The sequence below is a fragment of the Vulpes lagopus genome, chromosome 12 (assembly GCF_018345385.1).
Source record: "Vulpes lagopus strain Blue_001 chromosome 12, ASM1834538v1, whole genome shotgun sequence".
Classification (NCBI taxonomy): Eukaryota; Metazoa; Chordata; class Mammalia; order Carnivora; family Canidae; genus Vulpes; species Vulpes lagopus.
In genome coordinates, this window is record NC_054835.1 from 37,569,488 (window position 1) to 37,595,465 (window position 25,978).

General features: G+C 39.0%; 1 protein-coding gene across 1 annotated transcript in view; it reads right to left on the minus strand.

The window, feature by feature from the left end:
- Nucleotides 1-19,922, minus strand: part of NPEPPS (aminopeptidase puromycin sensitive) — a 101,665-nt gene extending 81,743 nt beyond the window's left edge. The window contains exons 1-2 of the mRNA XM_041725446.1: nt 19,566-19,922; nt 8,678-8,762 (exon numbers count right to left, since the gene is read on the minus strand). Of these exons, the coding sequence (XP_041581380.1) occupies nt 8,678-8,762; nt 19,566-19,826 (346 nt within the window). The 5' untranslated portion in view covers nt 19,827-19,922. The remainder of the gene's footprint in view (nt 1-8,677; nt 8,763-19,565) is intronic.
- Nucleotides 19,923-25,978: the final 6,056 nt, after the last annotated feature.

Here is a 25,978-nt window from a genome sequence, read left to right on the forward strand (position 1 = left end):
GGTAACTGGGTTGCTCAGTTGGTTAAGTATCAGACTCTTGGTTTCACTTAGGCCATGATCTCAGGGTCATGAGATGGAGCCCTACATGGGACTCTGTGCTCAATGTTGAATCTGCTTAAGATTCTTTCCCTCCCTCCCCCTTTGCTCCTCTCTCTGCTCACATGTTCTCTCTCAAATAAATAAATAAAATCTAAAAAAAAAAGTGGGGAGAAACAACTTTTGTCAAACAAAAATTGAGAGAATTTGTTGCAAGTAGACAGGCTTTGCGAGATATGTTAAAAGACATCTTTAGAGAAAAGGAAAATAACATAGGTCAGAAACTTGGATCTACACAAAGAAAGAGCATCAGAGAATGAATAATTGAGGGTAAAATAAAAATATGTATTGTTATTTTTAATCTAAAAGATAACAGTTTGTTCAAAATATTAATAGTAACAATGTTTTTGATTATGCTGGCTTCTGTGTATGTGTGTGTATGTTTATGCATAAATGAAATTAATGACAGCAATGATACAAGGGATGGCAGGAAGGAACTGGAAATATTTTGTTATTATAAGGTACTCATACTACTTGTGAATCACTATGGTATTACTGAAAAGTGACTGGATTAGTTGTAAACATATATTGCAAACTCTAGGGCAACCACTAAAAAAACTTTACAGATTAAAAGTAAAGGGATGGAAAAAGATACACTACTGCTAATTAAAAGAAAGTAGGAGTAGCTGTATTAATTTCACAGAACAGACTTCAAAGTGAGAAAAGTAAAAAGCAACATTACATAATGAGAATGGGGGCAGTATTTCAGCAAGACATAATTCTTAATGTGTATGTGTCTAACACCAAAGCATTAAAATACGCCAGACAAAAACTGATAGGATGGCACAAAGAAACAGATGAATCTACTATTAGAGTTGGAGACTTTAAACACCCTTCTATCAGAAGTTAGCAGCAGAAAATCTATAACAGATTTAGCAGCAGAAAATCTGTAAGGATATAGTTGAACTCAATAGCACCATCAATCAACTGGATGTAACTGACATCTATAGACTATTTCATCAAATATTGTGTTAACAATACACAATATTGTTTTACTCGAGCTCATTTGGACCATTCACCAAGACAGACCAAATTCTTGGTCATAAAACACACTTCAACTAATTTTTAAAAACAGAAATCATAAAATGTCTGCTCCCTGAGACCACAAAGGAATTATTTTTTTTAATAAAGATTTTATTTAGGGCAGTCCGGGTGGCTCAGCGGTTTAGCACCGTCTTCGGCAGAGGGCATGATCCTGGAGACCCGGGATCAAGTCCCGTGTCGGGCTTCCTGCATGGAGCCTGCTTCTCCCTCTGCCTATACCTCTGCCTCTCTCTCTCTCTGTGTGTGTGTGTGTGTGTGTGTGTGTGTGTGTGTGTGTGTGTGTGTCTTTCATGAATAAATAAATAAAATATTTTTAAAAAGATTTTATTTATTCATGAGAGACATAGAAAGACAGAGAGGCAGAGACATAGGCAGAGAGAGAAGCAGGGACCATGCAGGGAGTCCAATGCAGGACTGGATCCTGGGACTGCAGGATCATGCCCTGGGCCGAAGGCAGACGCCCATCATTGAGCCACTCAGGCATCCCCACCACAAAGGAATTAGGACTAGAAATCAATAATGGAAAAAATAGCTGCAAAAATCCTCAAATACTTGGAAATGAAAAAAATTTAATACTTCTAGATAATACCTCGGTAAAAGAGGAAACTTCAAGAAATCTTTAAATATTTTTAACTAAATAAAAATGAAAATACGATTTAACGAAGTTTGTGAGATTCAGTGAAAGCAGCACTTAAAAGGAAATTTATAGTACTGAAATCATATATTACAAAAGAAGATCTAAAATAAATAATCTAGGGGTGCCCAGATGGCTCAGTCAGCACAGCATGCAACTATTAATCTCAGGGTCATGAGTTGAAGCCCCACATTCCGCACAGAGTTTACTTAAAAAAATAAATAAAATAAATCATCTAAGCTTCCACTTTAAGAAAGTAGAAAAAGAAGAACAAATTAAATCCAAAATAAGCAGAAGAAAAGTAATAATTAAAATTAGAGCAGAAATCAATGAAATTTAAAATAGAAAATCAGTAGAGAAAAATCAACAAAACCTAGCTGATTCTTTGAAAAATTATAAACAAACAAGCCAAGTTAGGAGAAAAAGAGAAAAGACAGGGCAGCCCCGGTGGCTCAGTGGTTTAGCGCCGCCTTCAGCCCGGGGTGTGATCCTGGAGTCCCGGAATCGAGTCCCACATCAGGCTTCCTGCGTGGGGCCTGCTTCTCCCTCTGCCTGTGTCTTTGCCTCTCTCTCTTTCTGTGTCTCTCATGAATAAATAAATAAAATCTTAAAAAAAAAAAAAAGAAATTCAATCAATAATAACCTTCCAAAATAGAAAGCACAGGCCCAAATAGTTCACTTGTGAATTCTCCCAAACATTTAAAAAGTTATATGCATTCTCTACATTCTGTTCCACAGCATAAAGCAGACAGAATACTTCCTACTTCATTTCACGAAGCCTGCATTACCCTATTATCAAAACAAAAGACATATAAGAAAACTACAGACCAATAACTCTTATGAATATAAATGCAAAAATCCTCAACAAAATATTAGCAAATCAAATCCAGCAATATATCAAAAGAATTATATGCCATGACCAAGTGGGATGTATCCTAGTATGCAAGGCAGTTTTAATATTCAAAAATCAATTAATGTACTCCATTACATCAACAGTCTAAAAAAGAAAAATCACACAATTATCAGAAGATGCAGAAAAAGCATTTGACAAAATCCAATACCCATTCATTATAAAATCTCTCAGCAAAGTAGGAATAAAGATGAATTTCTTCAACTCGATAAAGAACATCTACAAAAACCCTACAGCTAACATACTTAATGGTGAGAAATTCTAAGCTTTCTAGCTGAGATGAGGAATGTAGCAAAGATGTCTCACCATTGGTTTACAATATTGCACTGAAAAGTCCTAGCTAACACAGTAAGACAAGCAAAGGAAATAAAAGTTATACATATTGGAATGGTAGAAATAAAACTGTCTTTGTTCACAGATGATGTGAACTTAAAAAAAAAAGTCTTGGGAGCATGCAGAGCAATAGGAACTGCACTCATTGCTGATGGGAATGCAAAATGATACTGTTATTTTATTTTTTTATTTTATTTTTTTTAAAGATTTTATTTATTTATTCATGAGAGACAGAGACACAGGCAGAGGGAGAAGCAGGCTCCATGCAGGGAGCCCGACGAAGGACTTGATCCGGAGACTCCAGGATCACACCCCGGGCTGAAGGCGGCGCTAAACTGCTGAGCCACCAGGGCTGCCCGATACCATTATTTTAGAAGACAGTTTGGCAGTTTCTTACAAAACTAAATGAACTTTTTTTTAAAGTAATCTCTACACCCAACATGGGGCTTGAACTTACAACCCCAAGATCAAGAGGTAGATGCTCTATTGACTGAGTCAGCTAGGCAACTCTAAACACACTCCTATCATTGCATCCAGCAACCATGCTCCTTGGTATGTACCAAAAGGAACTGAAAATACATGCTCACAAAAACCTGCACATGGATATTTACACCTTTACTCATAACTGCCAAAACCTGACATAACCAAGAAGTCCTTCAATAGGTCAATGGATAAACTGGTATATACAGACAATGAAATATTATTCAGAGCTAAAAAGAAATAAGCTCTCAAGCAATGATGAAAAGACATGGAAGAAACTTAAATGCATTATTAGTAAGTGAAAGAAGCCAAATGAAAGGCAACATATTACAGTATAACATCAACTATAGGACATTCTAGAAAAGGCAACACCATGGAGACAGTAAAAAGACTAGTGGTTGCCAGGGGTTAGGAAGGAGGGTTGGATAAACAAAGGATCTTTAGAGCAGTGAAACAACTGTGTATGATACTGTAATGGTGAATACATCTCATTTTACATTTGTTGAATCCCATAGATTGTATAAGACCAAGAGTGAACCCTAACGTGAATTATGGACTTTGAGTGCTAATGAGGTGCTGATATAGGTTCATTGACTGTAACAAATGTACTCTGGTTCAGAATATTGATAATGAGGGAAAGGGAGAGGGGACAGGAAATCTCTGTACTTTTTACTCTGAGCTGCTCTGAAAAATGAAGTTTTTAGTATAAAAAATAAAATCACCATTTAATTCAAAAAACAGAATGCCCTGAAAGTTACCAGAGACCTGGGAAAATATTTGGTTCCTCAATATAGCCTGGAATAATGGTTAACTTATGTATTAATATACCCATTTTTCAGAAGAATAATAGCACATAATAAACTTTATGTTCAAATTCCCCAAAACTCAATATACTCAGGAATTGTAAATAAAGCAGAGATAAAATAAAAATAAGAGCACAGAGTCACTGTAGTGCTTGAAAAACTCTAAAAGCTACCTAAAAAGAGGTATTCTGAATCTTTAAAAAGGATATACCACTGGAATATATACAGCAAGTTAAAATAATTTGCTGAATATATTTAATAGTAATATGGCATATTATACATCAATTTCAATTAAGAATCTAGAAAAATCTCATAAGGGTTTTACTCTTTTTAACAAAACATCCAGGCTCAAGTCTTATCTTCATTTCCAAGTGATAATGAATATGCATCATACACCACAGTTCCCTGAAAGGTTGCAAATTCAACTGAAATCAATACAGCTCAAAAAATTGTTCCGTTGGCTAGAGAAGTTCTTTAAAATTTGAATACATTTATGTGAGACATACACTATTCCGTCTGGTCTCTGTCCCAACCTTCTTGTTTTCCTACATCCAGTTCAATTCATTCATGTTTGTTATTTGCTTAATTCCAATAGTAACTTTGGTTTGAGGCCCCCTACTCTATATTGTTATTTGTATAGCTAAACTTATACTTTGATTCCTTTCACTTAAAATCTCCTTAAGAAATTCTGTACCATATTTCAATACATTTATATTAGAAAAGATTATTTTCGGGCAGCCTGGGTGGCTCAGTGGTTTAGTGCCGCCTTTGGCCCAGGGCATGATCCTGGAGTCCCGGGATCAAGTCCCACATCGGGCTCCCTGCAGAGAGCCGGCTTCTCCCTCTGCCTGTGTCTCTGCCTCTCTCTCGCTCTCTGTGTCTCTCATGAATAAATAAATAAAATCTTAAAAAAAAAGATTATTTTCTCTCCTCTTCAATTTTCCAGATTTAAGGGCCAGCACTTAATTAGTCATGCATGATGACAAAAACAACTCTATTGCAAAGAGATGGTGGTTTATTAATGTTATTCCTACCCACACTTAACTGCATGACAAAATATATATCACTGATAGGTTTATAAAGCCCTACTGAAGCTTATGATAAAGACTTATGATCAAGTACGAGGAACCATTCATTTTTCTCAAATTAATAGTTTTCCTCAAAATTATTAATATTTGGCAGTATTTCTGACTAAGTGGTTTTATCCTTTCATTAAACACATACATGTGCTCATCTGCACAAGCTGAAAAATATAACCACTTCAAGAATAACCTTATTAAAATTTACATGCCTTATATGGATAAGCCAAGGAGATGCTGGTGGATCTGAAGCTATGAATTAGAACTTTGTATGAAATAGGGAAAATTTTTTCCTTCACAGCTAATGCTACAAACACACCTGACAGAGAATACTAAGGGAAAAATTGGTACAAAACTTTTCAAGTGATCATTCTCTACATGGTTATGCCCAAGCCATCTATTAATGATAAATTAAAAGTCTCTTTACCTGTCAGGACCTGAGTTCAGGCACTCTTGCAGAAGCTGGTGACAATACTAACCCCTGCACTGTGTAGGGAGGTGCACTCCTTGCACTGGGGCTTAAGTGCTAGTGATTTCACCAACCCTTGAAGTGCAGAACAGTAAAAAAACAGTTTTCAGCCGTTTTTCTTACTGAGTTCTCATTTTTTAAAAATTACAAATATCTCAATTAGGTTTTAAAATAAATTGTTTCTGTTGAAAAGGCAGTGCCTTTGTTTAAAGAGACATATGCCAATAGGTCTTTCTGGGTCACTGCACAAATCACAAGATGGCGCTTTTTCCATTAATTAAAAACTTACACAAAGCAGCAGCAATTTGGTGCTTTCGAATGATTTTCTGATTTTACCTGAAAGTACGATTTAGTGGCTACAGATGTGTAACTCAGTCTTGCAGAAGGCAATCATAAGTATGAATAGGTACTGTACTAGATGAGATTAGCTGGGTTAAAAAATGGTACTTTTCCTATTGACTCAATTATTCCTCTGCCAAACCATACAGCCCTGGAAGGAGCTGGCAGTCAAATTTGCAACTACTAATTTCTAAAGAAACAACACATTGTACTCTTCCATAAGGTAAAAATCAAGAAATGCTACTTTGCCCAAGGGTAAAATTACACTGTGTATGTGTCTGAAGGCCAAATCTGTTTCTGACTGAAACCTTAAAATTCCACATTAATATAATTTCCCATTCTCTTATATTCTAAAATTAGATGAGCTTACACATGAATCTAGGTTTTTCTGTTGCTACAGGAGAAATGAGTTGAAAAATACACCTTAGCTAGTTTTGAAGAAAATATTTTATGTACCTAAAAAACAGTAATGTTTTATTTGAATCTCTCTAAGTCCCCCTTCACTTCTATAAGCTTTCATTTCTCTTCTGACCCTCTTAGTGAAAACACAAACACTGCTTCCTTGATATTCAGACTATTATGGGCTTGGCACCATTCAGTTATGCACACTCAAAGCATTTGAGTTCTCTGAATTCTTTCCTGGCATTTTAGCAGAGGAAGATAAAAACAAACCTGAGCTGAAACCATGCCAAATGGAGGGACGCACATGTATTTACTATCTTCCTATCCATACTGGGCACCATTTTAAAACTCTATACCAAATTTATTCTCTACCTACAACAAAGCAAGCTTGTCTTGATATGCTGGCTAAGGTGCTTATATTTTTCTTCACAGGTAAAGAAATTAAATAATCCCTCTTTTATTACCACACAACTTTTTTAATGTTGGCACTCACTCAAAGTCCATTTGAAGGATCTGTTCCTCTAACTTAAAAATCACAGCAGTTTGATCTCACAAACAATCAAACATAAGTACTTCTTGGCAATAATCTGCTCAACTGCTACTGTTTTTTGGTCTTTCTACAGACAAGATAATTTACGAAAAATTCATGAAATAAATATTTTCCAGTTACTTATATGCTTCCTTTCAGTGTAAAAGAGAGGGGAAAGAGCAAATACAAAATGTGAACTAAAAGGTCAAATTTCTAACTTATTTGATATCAAAAAGAATTTTTCTTTCTTTTCTTTCTTTTTTTCTTTCTCTCTCTCTTTTTTTTTTAAGTAAAATGTGGAGCTTGAACTCACGACCCTGAGATCAAGTGTTGCATGCTGTACTAGCTAAGCCAGCCAGGCACCCTGACATCAAATGAAAAGATTTCTAAGAGAAAGTCTCAGAGTAGTGGAGACTAACCAAAAAAATCATTTTGTCAAAAATATAAAGCACTTCAGTTCCAATTTACTTGTAAGTTCATGCCAAACTTGACAACTTTTTAAAATGTAGCTTATGTGGGAATAAGATATCAGGCCAAAACTGACTACTCAATTTAATCCTTATTGTAATTACAAGGTCTAAAATAGTTCTCATTTTAAAGATGCTGAGTTCCCACACACTCTATGTAATGTTTCTTTTTAACATATTCTTACTCTGTAACTAACTTGGTCATCTAATTTCTAACCTCCACATTCCATAAGGCAAATATTTTTTCTCGATTATAAGTAAGATTCATTCTCCCAAATTTAATCTATTATTCAAGAAGGAAAAAACACTTTAAGAAAACCACATTTGGGGTGCCTGGGTAGCTCAGTGGTTGCGTGTCTGCCTTTGGCTCAGGTCATGATCACGGGGTCCCTGCATTGGGCTCTCTGTGGAAAGCCTGCTTCTCTCTCTGCCTATGCCTCTGCTTCTCTCTCTGTCTCTCATGAAAAAATAAATAAAATCTTTAAAAAAAAAGAAAGAGAAAGAAAGAAAGAAAGAAAGAAAGAAAGAAAGAAAGAAAGAAGAAAGAAAACCTCATATGAACTAAGCCATTTGATGAACCAACCTTTCATGTTCAAAACACTTATTTTTAAAATAATTCTTCAGCTTAGGGCACCTGGGTGGCACAGTAGACTGGGTGACCAACCCTTGGTTTCAGCTCGGGTTGTGATCTCAGGGTCGTGGGATCAAGCCCTGTGTTGGGCTCCACAATCAACGTGGAGTCTGCTTGGGATTCCCTCTGCCCCTCCTGCTCATGCTCTCTCTCTCTCAAATAAATAAGTCTTTTAAAAAAATAACCCTCCAGCTTTATATGCATGGTATTCTATTCATTTTACATTTATGAAAATGTAATCTGCCTAGCATCACAAAATATGTTAATGTTTGAAGCAGAATTAGACTGTGGCATTTCTTTTATCTCATAGAACAGATTATTAAAATATTTCCCATGAACATCTAAAAATGCTTCCTATTTCTAAAGCAACAAAAACTGATATCTTAATCTGAAAATGTATATATCACCACACACACATCATACACACACAGACAGCAAATTAAATGGAAAACAACTCTTACCTTCATCTCCCTCTGGTGCATATGAAGCTGTAATAATGTCAATATCAGCACAATTCATCACAATCTGATTGGTTGCCTGCCTCACCTAAGGGGAAAAGAAAAACCAGCAGTGTCAGAAATAGCCTAGGTTAATAACATGTGCATCTTCATCTTGGCCTAATGTATGTCACAGGGAATTTTTTTAGACCCAGACATCACTAAAACCTAGACTGAGTATTTATAGATCAATGGCAAAAATAAATAAGTAGTTTTAAGTATTCCAAGGTGATTCACATTTTCCAAATTATATTAAAAGCAACAATAAACACTTAAGCATTTTAAAAATTTAAAAATCTGGCCAATGAGCTAAATAAAAGCAATTTTTTCTACTTAAACTTTTATTTAAAAAATTACAAATTAATTAGGAGCATTTTTCATATGTTGTAACTAATTATGTATTTCAACCTATACATCAAAACCCATCATAAGACCTTCTGTAAGAACAGAGGAAGAAAAGTGATATTATAAACCATGTCAAAACTTCATAAAACATTCTTCAAATGTTTTCTCTTACCAAAGTAACATTTTGGATGTAACAGACACTAATGACTCACTACCAAGATTAAATAAACTTTTTAAGATTTTGTCTTGTTTCAGATCCCCCCCCCACCCAAAAAACAAAACAGATGTAATGAAAGCTCCATCCTCTCTTCCTCATTCATAAAGATAACCACTCTCGGAAGGCTAATGTAGCTTTTTCTCATGTAGGTATAGTACTTCTGCTATATATATATATGTATGTGTGTGTATATATATATATATATATATCAGCAAACAATGTTTTTAATTTTATACAATAGTATCAAGTATATATAGCCTTTGCAACCTGCTTTTTTTTTTTTTTACCGTATTTCTGAAATGGATAAATGCAGACAGATATAGATCTAATTCATTATTTTAACTCCTATATAGAATTCCATTCTATAAGTGAACTGCATTTATCCATTTCCTTCCTAAAGGAAGTTAGATTATTTCCACTCTTTTGTTATTTAAAATAGCATTATAATAAATATCTTGGTCCATGATTTTTTGTGCACATTTTTCTTTACCAAGAATATCCCAATTATACTCTAGTTTCAACTAACACTCCCATGAGCAAAGAATAAAGAAATCTCACTTTCATCATCCTCAAAAAGACTTGAAAAAAATTAAGATTTTATTTATTTATTCATGAGAAAGAGAGAGAGAGAGAGAGAGAGAGAGAGAGAGAGAGGCAGAGGGAGAAGCAGGCTCCATGCAGGGAGCCCAACATGGGACTTGATCCTGGGTCTCCAGGATCATGCCCTGGGCTGAAGGCAGCGCTAAACTACTAAGTCACCCAGGCTGCCCAAAGACTTGAAGATTTTTGACAGTATAAGCATTAAATAGTATTTCACTGTTGCTTTTTTTAAATTTTTTTTTTTTGAAGATTTTATTTATTTCTTCATGAGAGACACACACACACACAGAGAAGCAGAGACACAGGCAGAGGAAGAAGCAAGCTCCATGCAGGACGTGCAATGTGGGACTCGATCCCGGGATTCCAGGATCACAACCTGGGCTGAAAGCCGGTGGCGCTCAACTGCTGAGCCACCCAGGCATCCCCCACTGTTGCTTTAATTAGAATTTCCCTGATTACTAGTAACACTAGTTAAGCATCTTTCTCTTCTTCTTCATTTTTCTTTCCTTTTTTTTTTTTTTTTTTTTTGGTCATTGCTTTTCCTCTGCAAATTGTTCATTCATAACCCTTGCCTATTTTTCAATTTGGTTGTAAACTTGATTTTATATACTTGTTGCATTAAACAGAACCTCAAATTCATTTTCAGATCATTCATTTGAATGGCCTAAATTTAAAATAAAAATACTGGAGCTCCTGGGTGGCTCAGTCAGTTAAGCATCCAACTCCTGGTTTTGGCTCAGGTCATGATCTCACAGTTGTGAGATGGAGCGCTGCATCAGGCTCACTGTTCAAGATGCAGTTTGCTTCAGCTCTTTCTTCCTCTCCCTCCCCCTTCCCTCTCCCTGTGCCCCTCCCTGCTCACTCGAGAGCTCTCTCTCCCCCCTCTCTAAAATAAATAAATAAACAAAATCTAAAAATGAAATAAGTACAGATGTCCTAAATCACAAACAAATATCTACAGAAGATAGCCAAGCGGGTGAGTAGAGTAGGCCAGGTGAAGGCTACGCATAATGGAAGGAGGCGGTAACCACTGCGTGGAGCCAACCCATTATTGCTATACTTAAAAGCTGACTTAGTATTGACAGTCTTCCAATTTAAAAAAGTCACAGGGGCTCCTGGCTGGCTCAGTTGGTAGAGCATGCAACTCTGGATCTCAGGGTCTGAGTTCAAACCCTACATCGGACAGAGAGATTGCTTTTTTTAAAAAAGTCACAAATTTCTTATTTCATTTGCAATTTTCCAAACTGTAATTGATGGTAACTAATACAAAATTTGCAATATCACTGCAGTCCGAATAAAACCCACATGTAGGTCAAGAGTACCTCAAGATCACTCAGAGAACAGAGAACTAGGTAAGGAGATAGGACTAATTTAATTTAATATCTATATGAAAAAGCTATACTAAAGAGTAATCATTTTATTAATAATCAATAAACATGATTAATCTCAAACTAAAATTACCCGACCTAAATTATAGACAGTATGTTAGTAAACCTGTAACTGTCAAAATCACTAACACATACATTTGGCTCCATTAAAAAAATCCTTTTCAGGAACTTGGCTATTTCAGTTGGTAAAGCATGAGACTCTTGATTTTGGGGACAAGCCCCACACTGAGTGTAGTGCTTAGCTTTAAAAAATAAAACCCAGGATGCCTGGGTGGCTCAGCAGTTGAGCACCTGCCTTCGGCCCAGGGCCTAATCCCAAGGTCCCGGGATCGAGTCTCACATCGGGCTCCCTATGGGGAGCCTGCTGCTCCCTTTGCCTGTGTCTCTGCCTCTCTCTGTCTCTCATGAATAAATAAATAAAATCTTTAAAAAAATAAAAATAAAAAATAAAACCCTTTGGGGGATCCCTGGGTGGCTCAGTGGTTTAGTGCCTGCCTTTGGCCCAGGGTGTTATCCTGGAATCCTGGGATCGAGTCCCGCATCAGGCTCCCTGCATGGAACCTCCTTCTCCTTCTGCCTGTGTCTCTGCCTCTGTGTCTCTCATGAATAAATAAAATCTTTTTTAAAAATTAAAAAAAAAGTTTTCATAAATCCTTCTATTTCTAAACAAAAATGTCATTTAATGAACTTTAAAAAAAAATTTTTTTTTAAGTGGTAAGCACACCTGGCTGCCTTAGTAGAGTATGCAACTCCTGATCTTGGGATTGCTGAATTCCAGCCCCAAGGTAAGTGTAAAGATTACTTTAAAATAAAATCTTAAGGGATCCCTGGGTGGCGCAGCGGTTTGGCGCCTGCCTTTGGCCCGGGGCGCGATCCTGGAGACCCGGGATCGAATCCCACGTCGGGCTCCCGGTGCATGGAGCCCGCTTCTCCCTCTGCCTATGTCTCTGCTTCTCTCTCTCTCTCACTGTGTGCCTATCATAAATAAATAAAATTTTAAAAAATTTTTAAAAATAAATAAATAAATAAATAAATAAATAAATAAATAAAATAAAATCTTAAAATAAATAAATAAATTTGTTAAGTGGTAATAATCCTTCACACTGTTTATTTCACCAGGAATATTCCTAAACAGCACTAAAACTTTTCTGTCCCAATTGGATGTTTATAGCATTACATTTGAACAAACAAAAAAGATCCCTTTGTCTATTTATAAATTCACTTTTAGAAAATTCAACAACAGAGAAATGAAGCACTTAATGACCCTGGGGTGGGGTGGAGGGAGGTGTCTCCAAAAAGTAAAATGAGTAAAAACCTTCCAGAGTTTGAAGTTTATGCCAACAGGATAATAGCAGTTTACTTACACATTTTCATCTTTATCTAAGCAACCATATTTTTATCCATCAACATCTACAGTGAAGTTAATGATAGCCAAGCAGTTATTAATCAGTCAATGTCAAGATACCTGTACAGCACTACTACATACGCCAAATGACATTTACCTCACTACTACTGTAGCATTCTGAGGGAAAGTGTTTGTATACTTTGGAAAGGCACAGTCTACAACATCCACTTATAAGTACATTCTAATTCCTCCTGTGTTTAGGGAAAACCCACCTGTTTATACTACTGAATTAAGCTGCTTGTTGAATAGCTACTAATTTTTTTTTTCAAGATACTGCCATTTCTGGAAGGGTGGGAGGGAAGAACCAAAGGAATAAAAATACTTACCTTAATAGTACAACGCTACTCAATTTTTTAAAATCTGACAGTATACTCTGCCTTATATTAGACATGTATTTTAAACAGGATAAACGTGCTTGCTTTAGCCCTTAGTGCCTGATTCACAGTAATCAGTTAATAGATGTTGTTATTAAGACACACACACAGAAGAGCATGTAACTGGCTCAGCTGATAGAACATGCAACTATCGATCTCAGGGTTGTGAGTTCAATCCCCACGTTGGGCATAGACTTAAAAAAAAAAAAGACATACACAGAAACTAAGATTAAACATGTTGTAATCATAAAGATGTTGCTCTGAATATCATCTAACAGCATTTATCTAACAATTTATAAAGTGCTTATCAGAATGATATAAAATTTTAAAACTATGTGCCATATTACATAGTACTTTGGATGTCAGCTATACATGTACAGACTTAAGATACCTACATGGACTTAAGTGCCTGACTACCACACTATAACATTGCTCTTTTGTTTTCCCAACAATAGCACTGACCTGATGATTCAGTACATGATTTCTCACATATTAACATCATCATGTTAGTGATGTGTTCCACTATCAAAAGTAATAGGGGCACCTGGGTGGCTCAGTATTTTTTTTTTAATTTTTTTAAATTTTTATTTATTTATGATAGTCACAGAGAGATAGAGAGAGGCAGAGACACAGGCAGAGGGAGAAGCAGGCTCCATGCACCGGGAGCCCGACGTGGGATTCGATCCCGGGTCTCCAGGATCGCGCCCTGGGCCAAAGGCAGGCGCCAAACCGCTGCGCCACCCAGGGATCCCTGGGTGGCTCAGTAGTTGAGCATCTGCCTTTGGCTCAGGTGGTGATCCTGGGGTCCTAGGATTGAGTCCCACATCGGGCTTCCTGCAGAGTCTGTTTCTCCCTCATGTCTCTGCCTCTCTCTCTGTGTCTCTCATAAATAAATAAATTAAATCTTTAAAAAAATATATACAGGTAACAATTCAAAGGAATTTCAGCATTAAGATCTTCACAGTATGCAAACTTAAAGTAGAAGCAAAATGTTAGAGTTGACATATATTTTGTATCAACTGATACAACATATGGAATGGAATAAAATAACAGTGTTTCCTTGTTTCAAACCCAGGATTAAGTCTTTTTGGAGCCCCAAAAAGACTGTACTTCAACTGAACCAAACACTAAGTAATGGCTCTACTGAAGAGGCAATTTGACTATTGGTAACAATTTTACAATGGAAGTTTCCTTTGAGCTAGGAAGGCAAGAATATGAGAGAACTTTTTTTCCTGAATGAATCTTTATTACAATCACTCAGAAATACATCTACAAGTACTATCAGACCCAAGAGGCTTTTCTCTGATTTCCAAGGCCCTCAGATTTTAGTAAAAGAAAATCTCCAGTGTGACAACTCCAAATACAAGTCAGCCTGAAGCCTGAGTCACTTTGCCTTACAAGCTATTTCATCGTTAAAATTTGGTAATAATCATTGCCTTTGTGGAACAGGGCTATAATTTCTAAAGACAATAGGAGCAAATAATTAGCAGACACAAATTGAGCCAAGTTTTCTAACAAAAGAGACATTGAAAAGAGCAAGTTGCAGAAAGTCAAATGTAGTACTAACATCAAAATTTTAAACATACAGAACATTGCTATTTATTGTTTGTGGCTACTTACATATGCAATAAAACTTTAAAAATATAGGGGCACCTTGGTGGCTCAGCAGTTGAGCATCTGGCTTTGGCTCAGGTCACCCAGCATCCCGGGGTGCTGGGATCGAATCCCACATCAGGCTCCCCACAGGAAGCCTGCTTCTCCCTCTGCCTATGTCTCTGCCTCTCTCTGTGACTCTCTCATGAATAAGTAAATAAAATCTTAAAAAAAAAAAAAAACACTTTAAAACTATATATAGGAATAATACCTATACCTAAAAAGAGAAGCTACCTTTGGGATGGGCGTGAGAAGAGATTGAAATGGATTTTAGTGGTATCTATGACATTTTACTGCCCAAAAAACAATAAGCACAGTCTGAAACAAATGAAGGAAAACATTAATATCTGTTAAACCTGTGTGGTGGGTTACTTTTCTGCATTTCTAAAATACTTCCTAATTTAAATTAAAATCTTAAAGTAGTTACAAGTGGCTAAATAAACTGAGAACTACATACTTAAATGATGTTCAAAACTGAATTGCCAAGATTTGGGGAAGTAATTTCAGTTAACAACAAAACAGCCACTGGAAGACTCAATCTTTTGCCACTGATTCACATACAGATTACAATAAGATCTACCTCACAATAAGAATAGGCTCATTTATGTAGCAAAGTTCAGAGAAGTTTCATAGATAATTTACTACTCAAGATCGTATTTGTCCAGGTTGTATTGGACAATATCAATTACCTAGAACCCGGAAGTTAAAAAAAAAAAAAAAAAGACTATATAAAAGCCAGAATAGATGATACAAAGTCCATACAATAAAGCTCATTCCCTTCATTCAGAAGAAAGTCCATCAAACCTTCACTTAGAAATTTCTTTTTAAGGTCAGACAAGCTTTTTATCTGGTTACTTATACCTCCTCAGGTCAAGTTCAATAAGCTAGAAGAAGGAATAAATGGCACAATAGGCAGCAACAAGGCACAATAAGCTGCAAGAAGTAAAAAGCGAACAGTAAAAAAAAAAAAAACAACAACAATAAAGAACAGATATGAAACTAATAAATTATAGTGCATAGTTTTGGGTAATCTGTGGTTACAAGTCAAGTATCAATGACAGATGTTCAGAATGATGTTCAGTATTTTAAAAAAGAAGAAAAGAAACAAACCTAGATTATGAGGAGCTAAAGTTTAAAAAAATACATTTTTGGAATATTTCCAACCAAATCAGTAAATATTTTTTAAAGTCTAAGTGCCTCAAAGGGTAAGTAAGCTTCATTTATCTGGAAAATTCACTGCAAAATTCATTGCCAGATGATAGTAGATAAAGCTTAACATATAAACATTTATTTCTTTTTTTTAAGATTTCAGTTATATATTCGGAAAGACAGAAAGAGGCAGAGACCTAGGCAGAGGGAGAAGTAGGCTCCCTTTAGGGAGCCCGATGCAGAACTTGATCCTGGAATCCCAGGATCACGCCCAGACGCTCAACCACTGAGCCACCCAGGTGTCCCTAAAAGTTTCTTATATTGAGGTGTTTCTTCATATATACATTTCAAGAAACATTAGAAGATCTGAACAAGTTCAATTTCTTATCACCAACCTTTCAAATTTAATTTCATAAGACCATTTTGTGATCTAGCACAATGCTACCCAAATTATTAATTTTACCACTTATTTCAATAATGAAAAAACAACCAAAATGACTGCATAGAAAATATGCAAGGGGCACCTCAGTAGCTCAGTCTGTTAAGCATCGACTCTTGGGTTTTGGCTCAGGTCATGATCATGTGATCAAGCCCCACATGGGGCTCCATGCTCAGTGTAGAGTCTGCTCAAGTTTCTCTCTCCTTCTCCCTCTGATCCTCCTCCACCCCACATACTCACACTCTCCCTCTCTCTCCATTAAATAAATAAACCATTAAAAAAAGATTAAAAAAAGAAGAAAATATGCAAAATTTGGGCAGAAAATTCCATAACATCGGGTTGACAATAACATCCATTTAGGTGCCAAGTTTTAGCCTGCCAAACAAACTACTATATCTGTAACTCTCCTCTAAGTGCCAATTTAGTCATCACCAACATGAATATTTTGTTGGCAAAGGCCCGGGATTGTCTACTATATCCTGACTTCTGGCCTTGAAGGATGAATTTAATTTCTTTGGCACAGATTAAATATTTCCATAAGAGAAAGCCCAATTACCGTATAAACCACAATGCACTCATAACAAGGCACTGTAGCCACTCACATAAACATCTTACCTATTTTTTAATTAATTATCCACAAAGCAAGAGAGTCACAATTCAAAACAGCTACAAAAATCCATTGCTCTCAAATGTCCTAATGTAAAGGGGCTGCAGGGGGAGGGGTGAGAATGTCCCTTTTCTCTAGACCTATGATAACACTTCTGCAAAACCTGCTGACCTAGACCACACTCACTTATGTAAAAGGCAACTACTTTTAAAGTCAGTGCACACTGACTAATTTCTTCACCTTCCCCAGGAGTGCACACCCCAGACCAGGTTAAAAATCCACTAAGTTTCTAATATGTAACCTGTACAAATACTCTGGGCTTATCATAAAATTTTGCAACTAAAGCAACCAAGAGACTTGCATACTTTGTGTAATATGACTCCCAACTGTTAGGAAACTGATCCAGTAACAGTTATAAATCTAGATTTCTAGAGATATAGTCCTGTCCACATTTTTAGATTTCCACAATAAGATACCATCTAATGCCACAATTTGAACTTATTGCTCCAGTCCATGGATCTCAAAAACACAAATATATGCTTTTTACTACTAATGTTAACTTTTACCAACATTTGCTCCTTTACTCTTTCAAAGGCGGCAATGTGTACAATTAAAAAGTCCAATTATTAATAAAATCTGTTAGAATTCACTATCGTACCATCTTTCATTTGTGTTGCCATAGCCTGAAAAGAATTTCTGAAAAGAATTGCTTTAAAAAGCTCCTATTACTAAAAAAGATTTCCTTGTTATCAAATTAACAATTCCCTGTTAATACCTAGTACATTACTATGTACTCCCTCAATGACCCAAAGCAGCCGTTCACATATTTCTCATCACTTTGGAAAAACAAGTAGAAAAGGGGTAAGGAGAAGCAGCATGTCACTGCATCTCGTTCTGTCCTAATACTTAAGTAAAACCGTCACTTCCTAATAATCACTTAAAAACCTGCATGGATAGTATTTTCCTGAAAAATTTTCCCAAATATATACAGCTCTCAAAAGTATGAACCCATGACCCCAACTAACGAGGTAAAAAAAAAAAAAAAGATTTTTTTTTTACATTTAAGTCTTCTCATATAATGCGAACTCATTCATCAGAGGTCCTTCTTCCCGCAGGTTTGCCAAGTCACAAGACACACTACTGTTTACAATCCCTCCCATCTGCCCCCTGCCAATATATATCAAACATTCTAGTCACTTGGCTTAAACAAACAGTCTCCCAAATAACACTCTCAAATCCTAATTTAGACCAAAGATACACTCATTCTGATTCATATTCTTAATGGAATTTTTTTTAAATCACTTGACTTTCCAAGGGAGAAGTTTTGCCTTTTGATGCAGCCAGAACCTAGGGCCCTCATGCTTTCACACAAGCACTCCATATATATATGACAGCGTACTTTGTAATTCTACACTTTCAGACATATTTTCAATCTGAGTACTCAGCTTTCAAAGACAACTTCAAACTTTCAATTCATTCCAACACTGTACAGTTCTTTCATTTCGCTGCTATATATACCCTGTTCTTTACGGTTGAGGCCTACTGGTTTTTCCTCTCTGACTGCAGTGAGAAAGAAATGAAAACAGAACAGATTGACCACCATTCTTTTAGAAAATAACTACTAAATAATTACCATTTTTCATCACAGACTTCACATAATACATCATATAACAGGGTATGTCACGATGTCTATTGTTCAGGACCTTTGTAGGGCATCGGTACAAAGAGTCTCCAAAATCAAACAGTACTTCAGATAATGTTTGGGGGTGCGGGGGGTGGGGGGGGTGGGAAGCATGATTCACCAAAAACTGCAATGAAGAGTAATGGAATATTTTCAACAGTGGTATGCTAAAACTAGCAGCTTCTTTCAGAGGAGAGTACTGCTAAGCAACCACTGCTGTAACAATAAATCCACCTGCTTCACAGGCTGCAAAAGCCAGGAAGATGGGAGGGAAAAGCGGAGATGGGGGGTCCTCCTTCAGCTTCTCTAGAGGTTAGGAGAGAACAAAGTCACTGCTGCACTGTCACTTGAGGGGAAGGGGAAGGGGAAGGGGGAGGGGGCGGATCATCGTGGAAACCCAGCCCTCGGGCCGGAGCTGGCGGGGAGAACTCGGCCAGGCTGCCTGGGATTAGCATTCTCCTTGTCACCCTCTCCCCCCTGGTCGGATCTCCCCTCCTCGCTAACGCGCCGCGGGGCCGGAGTCCCAGATGACCGCCCCCTTCCAGTGTGTCCTCCGTGGGGCGTAGGGGGACCCGGAGAAAAGCACTGAGTCAGGAGGTGGAGACAGAGCGTGGACGCCGACGACCCCTCTGGCCTCCCCCAGAACACCAGCAAGCCCGGGAGGGCCGGGGGCCGGGGGCCGGGGGCCGGGGCCCGGGGAGGGGGCCGCACAGGTGTGCTCGCCCGGGGGGCGGTGGTGGAGGCGCTCTCGGGCAGGCCCGCCAGCTCCCCGGCTCCGCGCAGCGCGGCCCGGGCCCCAGCGCAGCCGGGCAGAGCAGCAGGGCAGCGCAGCGCGGCCCCGGCGCCCCGCGGCCACCCCCCCAGGGGCGCGCCGGCCCCCGAGCCGGCCGCCCAGCCCCGGGCCCGCAGCGCCAGCCCGCCGGCCCGCCCGCCCTCCCCGCCGGGCCCCCAGCCCAGCCCGCGGCCTAACTGCTGGCCCCGAGGGTCGCCGTACCTGGGCGGCGGCCTCCAGCTTGCCCTCGAAGGTGAAGTCCAGCAAGTCGGGCTTGAGGCAGAGGCTGTAGTTGATGGGGGAGACGTCGGCAGGCAGCCGCTCGAAGGGCCTCTTCTCCGGCATCGCGGCGAGGCCCAGGCTGTGGAGGCGGCGGCGGCGGCGAGAGGAGCGGCTGAGGAGGAGAAGGAGGAGGGGAGGAGGCGGAGGGCCGAGGAAGAGCAGGCGGCGAGCGAGGGAGGGGGCGGCGGCGGCCAGCCACATCCACCGGGCGCGGGCGACCGCCTGCGGAGAGCGACCGGGGAGCCTGGGGGGGGCGGGGGAGAGACCCAGCCGGAGCGCTCGGGGCCGGGAGGGAGGCAGTGCGGGCGGGCGGGCGGGCGGGCTGCCTACGGGGAAGGGGGCGGAGGGGAGGGCAGGGGAGGAGGGCCCGCAGGGAGGGAAGGAGGCGGAGGCGGCGGCGGCGGCGGCGGCTGCGTGCGCGGCCCCGGCGGCCGGGCGCGCCCCCGCGGGGTGCGCGCGCGCCGGGGCAGGGGGCGGGGCCGCGAGGGGGCGGAGCCGCGAGGGCGCGGCCGGCTGGACGCCAGAGCGCGGGGTCGCGGGCGCGAGCTGGGGGCGGGAGGCGGCTCCGGGCGCTGCACCTGTCGGCGCCCCTGGGGAGAGCCCACTAGTGGCCAGCCGGAAGGAGCCCAGAAGGGCTTGGGAAGCGGAGGGACGGCGTGTGAGGACACCCCTCCTCCACCCCTTGCTCTATGGGGAAGTTGAAGCCTATACATTGGCTGGTACGGTCAGGGTAAAAACGTTAAACCATCAATTCGGAGCAAAACCCCTAACTGGATTTTTACCTCCAGATCAGCAGAAAGCCCCTGACTAGAGGCTCTTTGGCAGTCATTTTTCCTGTTATTTTAAGAAGCAACTTCAGGAGGTGATTATGACAAAATTTGGCAGAAAACCTTTAATAATCCAGGTTACTTAACCAATGCGATCTGGACATCTAAGGGAGTGATTTCAAAAGTTAGGCATATTTTTGTTTCCATGATTTAATGTTCAAAATAAGGTATGTTTCACCCTTTTCCCGTTTTCATCTTTGTTTCTGCTTTTTTAAGCTAAAAGACCCTTTACCGATTGTGGCCTCTTTAAAGTTAAAATTAGGGACGCCTGGGTGGCTCAGTGGTTGAGCATCTGCCTTCTGGTCAGGGCATGTTCCCCGGGTCCTGGGATGGAGAGCTCCCCGCAGGGAGCCTGCTTCTCCCTCTGCCTATGCCTCTGCCTCTCTCTCTCTCTCTCTCTCTCATGAAAAAATAAGTAAAATCTTTTTAAAAAATTTAAAAATTAAAAATAAAGTTAAACTTTAACTCTGGTTCTGTCAGTTCTGTAGATACCTCACAAGTTGGGGTTAGATATATTTTAATATAAATATATTGTATATACACATGTATATACCTATATATTTTTAAAGTGTCAAGGGCAAAGAGATTTATCCATTATCCCCATATTCCTTTATAAGACCTTCACATGTAGAACCCTTGAATTTCCAAAACTCAATGCTGAATGATACACTGGATGAGCACTGTACAAAGAAACATAATCAAGCCAACTAAGTAACTTTAAATTTTCTAGTAACACATCAAAAAAAAGGAAGGAAACAAGTGAAATTGATGCATCTTATTTAAGACAACATATCTAAAATATCATTGCAACATGTAATCAAATAAAAAATATTGAGATTTTTCCCCCCACACTGAAGCTCTGAAATCCAGGGTGTAATTTACATTCATAGCACATCTCAATTCTGAGTAGCCACATTTCTGGTGCTCAGTTGCCCTGTGAGACCAGTGGCTGTTGTCTTGGACACTGGGCCTCCCTTCTAGTCCTCTGAATCCTGCATACCTTTTAGGACAAACTGAACGACTGCAGTCCTTTCAAACTAAGATGTGAGATGGAGCCTTTTGTTACATGCAGGCGTCCCTATGACCATTTATTTATAGGTCATAGAAATTATAATAATAATTTTAATAATATGTTAATAATTGAATTAATAATTGAATATATTGAGTGTTTACTAAACTTTTTTCATACTTTAATTCATTTAATCCTTTCAACAGCTCATTTAGGTGGGTGCCATTATTCCCATTTTACAGATGAGAAAACAGGCACACATAGATTCAGTGACTTCCCCAAGATCATGCAGCGAATAAATGGCAGGACTGGCATCAGGACCCACCCCTTTTTTTCTCTCTCTCTCTCCTGAAAAATTTGGTACCAGCTTCCCTATTTTTCTAACTCTCCAGTTTTGTTTTATTCCAGTCCATCTGTATCTCAGCTTCTTAAAAAGTTATTCTCATTATGCAAGCACCCATAAGGCTCCCTTTTGTCTGTTAAGGCAAATTTGATTTATAACCATTTAAGGCTTTCTGTGAACTGTCCTTAGACTTGTTTTTCTTAGCTTTTAACATGGATTCTCCAGTTTTAGTAAGCTAACCTGTTTACCATTTGGCCATTACAGTTTGTTCATTCTCTCTTCTCTACCATTGTCATGCATTATTGCTAGAAAGACCCTCTTATCCTCTTTGCCAAACCCATACCCCTGCCTTCAAAACTCAAAAAGCCCTCATTGACTAACTCCACTCAACTCTAACCCCTTTCCTATCAGCTCCCAAGTACTGGCTTTTGATGATTTATTTGTACTTGTTCTGTAACCTTACCTTTAATTTTTTTATATGGACATCTTTTCAAGAAGTAATTGTAATTCCTTTATAACTGTCAGAATTAAGCCCTGAACAAAGTATATCTCAATTGCTACTGACTCAACTAACCCATTGATCAAGAGAGAATATTTTAGTCTGTAGCCTTTATGTACAAGATGTGTGTCCCACAGAGAAATTGTGAACCTGAGACTAGAGGTAACATTTTTAAAATATATATAAAATCACAGAAATGATTTTTAAAACAGAAAGAAAACCTAGAGGCAGGCCCCTGGGTGGCTCAGTTAGTTAAATGTCTGCCTTTGGCTCAGGTCATGATCCTAGGCTCCTGGGATTGAGCCCCAATCCTGTTCCTCCATCCTACCTGTGCTTTCTCTAGCTCTTTTGCTATCTCTCAAATAAATAAATAAATAAAATCTTAAAAAAAAAAAGGAAAGAAAGAAAAAGAAAGAAAGAAAGAAAGAAAGAAAGAAAGAAAGAAAGAAAGAAAGAAAGAAAGAAAGAAGAAAACCCAGGGATAGTCGGCACAGCATGTGACTCTCAGTCTCAGGATTGTGAGTTCAAGCCCTGTGTTGGGTATACAACCTACCTAAAAAACAAAAACAAAAATAATCACCAAGGCCACAGACTTCATAACAGCAGTAGTTGTCACCCTGTTGAGGAAAAAAAGGGAGAAACTTACTTGGCCCTATTTGTAGTCCCATGACCCAGGAGGTTCCATTGCAACAGGTCTGGAAGGAACCCAGATCTACTACCTATACTTTGAAATTGGGTAATGGAAGGTTGGTTGTACATACAGTTCTCATAAAGAAGACTGACTGGCTAACAATCTAATATGCTCCAGGCAGGGTTCTCTGGAATAACTGAAATGAAGAATGAAGGGCTCTTGGAAACTCGTGTTCCTCCAAGACGCTTCAAAAGGAGCTAGAGGAAGGGTACATACCTGGGTGGCTCAGTTAATTAAGGACCCACTCATGATCTCAGGGCCATGAGATTGAGCCCCAAATCAGCTCCAACTCTGCTTGAGATTCTCTCCCTCTGCCCTTCCTCCTGCTCTATCTCTCTCAAATAAATGTTTTTAAAATAAAAAAAAAAGAAACAGTGCAGGGATTGAGTACTGTCTGAAGGTCATTAGCCTTACTTCTAACAGATTTCTAGGTTTCTCTGTTTAACAAAGCCCTTGAAAATCTAAATTAAAATTCCTACGCAAATTGCATACTTCAATAGAAAGAAAGAAAAAATTAATGAAAGTCATTCTAGGGGCACCTCCCTGGCTCAGTCAGTAGTGCATGAGACTCTTGATCCTAGGGTTGTGAGCTGGAGCCCCACGTTGGGTGTAGAGATTACTTCTATAAATAAATCTTTAAAAAATGATGCTATTCTAATCTTAGGCACTTTTCTCTTTAGTTTTTAGGTAGTAACTAATCTGAGAGTCCCAATTTTGCTACTTCTCACTTTATGTATGTTCTATGGCCTAGAACAAGTCTTATCATTTCCCTGCCTCAGTTTCCCCATTGGTAAAGCAGTTAAGTGCATGATGCATGCTTTTCTCAAAGAAAAAAAAAATTATGTTTCCTGTAGTTTAGGAATTTCTAAAAGAAGTCTATCATGTTCTTAGTGTCAGAATGGGCTTCATAGCGGGAGTGTTAGATAAAGAGTTGGAGTAAAGGATATGTAGAACAAATGTAAATCATTGAAAGAGATGTTTTAAATCAAAGAGAATATAAAGGAATTGGGACAGGAAACCAAAAAATTCAGAGAGAAGGGAAAAGCATCCTGGCTGTGGCACATTGAAAAGGGAAGAGAAAGACGCGGAAGAATTTGGGAGACCATTATAAAACCCACCATATTAGATCAAAACTAAGCATAACTGTTAATATATAGCATCCCTGACTTAGAAATTATGGACTTCAGTGTCAATTTCAAGCATGGAAATTATAACTGTAATTTCACTAATATAAGTCTTACCTGCAGAAGATAGTGAGGGGGTTCAAAAAACCAGGGATACAAAAAGCTAGAAAGCAATCCATAGGAGGCTGAAGCCATGAGATCCCAGCTTTGATTCTTTGTATCTTAAAATGGCTGTTGGAATGACTGTTGAAAAAGTAGGGAATAGATGGAATGTTGCTACCCATCCTGTATTTTTCATGAAAGGAGAGCAGATTAATTCCATATGCTTTAAAATGTATATTATACTAAAAAAATTATATATATAAATATTTGTAAGTATATATAAATATATATTTATATTATAATATTTATACATATATATACATATGGATACTATATATAACAGATGATGTGCATGTCTGCATATGTATATAAATACAGCTGACCCTTGAACAATGAATGCCGGGGATTGGGACACAGACCCCTGTAAGTTGAAAGTCTGCGTGTAACTTTTGACTCCCCACAAACTTTTTTTTTCCCCTCAAAGATTCCATTTATTTACTCATGAGAGACACAGAGAGAGAGAGAGGCAGAGACATAGGCAGAGAGAGAAGCAGGCCCCATGGCAGGGAGCCCCATGTGAGACTCCATCCAGGGATCCCATCCCAGGATCACACCCTGGGCTGAAGGCAGACATTCAACCGCTGAGTCACCCAGGCATCCCAACTCCCCCCAAACTTAAGCAGTAATAGCCTACTGTTGCCTGGAAGCCTTACTGAGATCAGTCAACTAACATGTATTTTGTATGTTGTGTGTGTTACATATTGTAGTCTTACAGTAAAGATGGAGAAAAGAAAATGTTAAAAAAAATCATAAGAGAAAACATATTTACAGTAGGGGAAAAAAATCCATGTAGGAGTAGATCCACACAGTTCAAACCTGTATTGTTCAAAGGTAAACTGTATATATATTTGAAGGTGGCAATGGGACATGATGCACATCCAAATATGGCCCCAAAAAGATCTCAGAGTCAGAAAGAATTTTGTGTCTCTTGGTATCTTTCCATCAGGAAGTTGAAAAAGTCATACATTTCCACCTTACTTCTTTCCTAGCTCCTCCTGTTTTTTTTTTTTCCCCAGTACTTCTACTTCCTTTTCCCCAGCCACTATTCCAGGATTAATTACCAATCCTGAGTGACTGACAGCTACATGACTAAGCCCAAGCCCTTTGTTAGTGATCTTCATATTGTGATGAGCCCTTTTGGCGGTGTACTCTTATGAAGGGTTAGCCACCAGTCCCACAAGAATATGACTTAGGGAGTAAAACCTCTGAGCAGGCAAGAATGCATATGTCTGTGTCTGATGTGTGGGTCTCTGGAATGTTGCTACAGTATTTCTCATGGAATCCCAGGTCTGTAAAGGTTACTGGTGTTTCCGTGTTTCAGAGCTGGCTTGCTGAAATTGACTTAACAATGCTCTTGCTTTGACTTCACCTCTAGAAAAGTAAGTGAGGACTCAGCTTGAACTAGATTGGTGGAGTAGCCAAGAGGATTAAAAGCCTCAGCAGCTTGGCAATTGTCAGCCTCAGTTTCTCCACCCTTGGCTCTATATCTGTTTGCTTTTCAAATCCCTGACAGAAAGAATGTACATCAGGATTGGTCCTCACTCAATACCTGATGCCATGCCTACCAAAGAGAATAATAACCTCAACCTCTGTCCAAGCCTAAATTAAGGGTGGAGTGAAGAAAAGAGACCCAAGACATTAAGGCCTGCCAACCCAGTGCAATCACATCTTATGGAGTGAGATTTTATAAGAGCGATT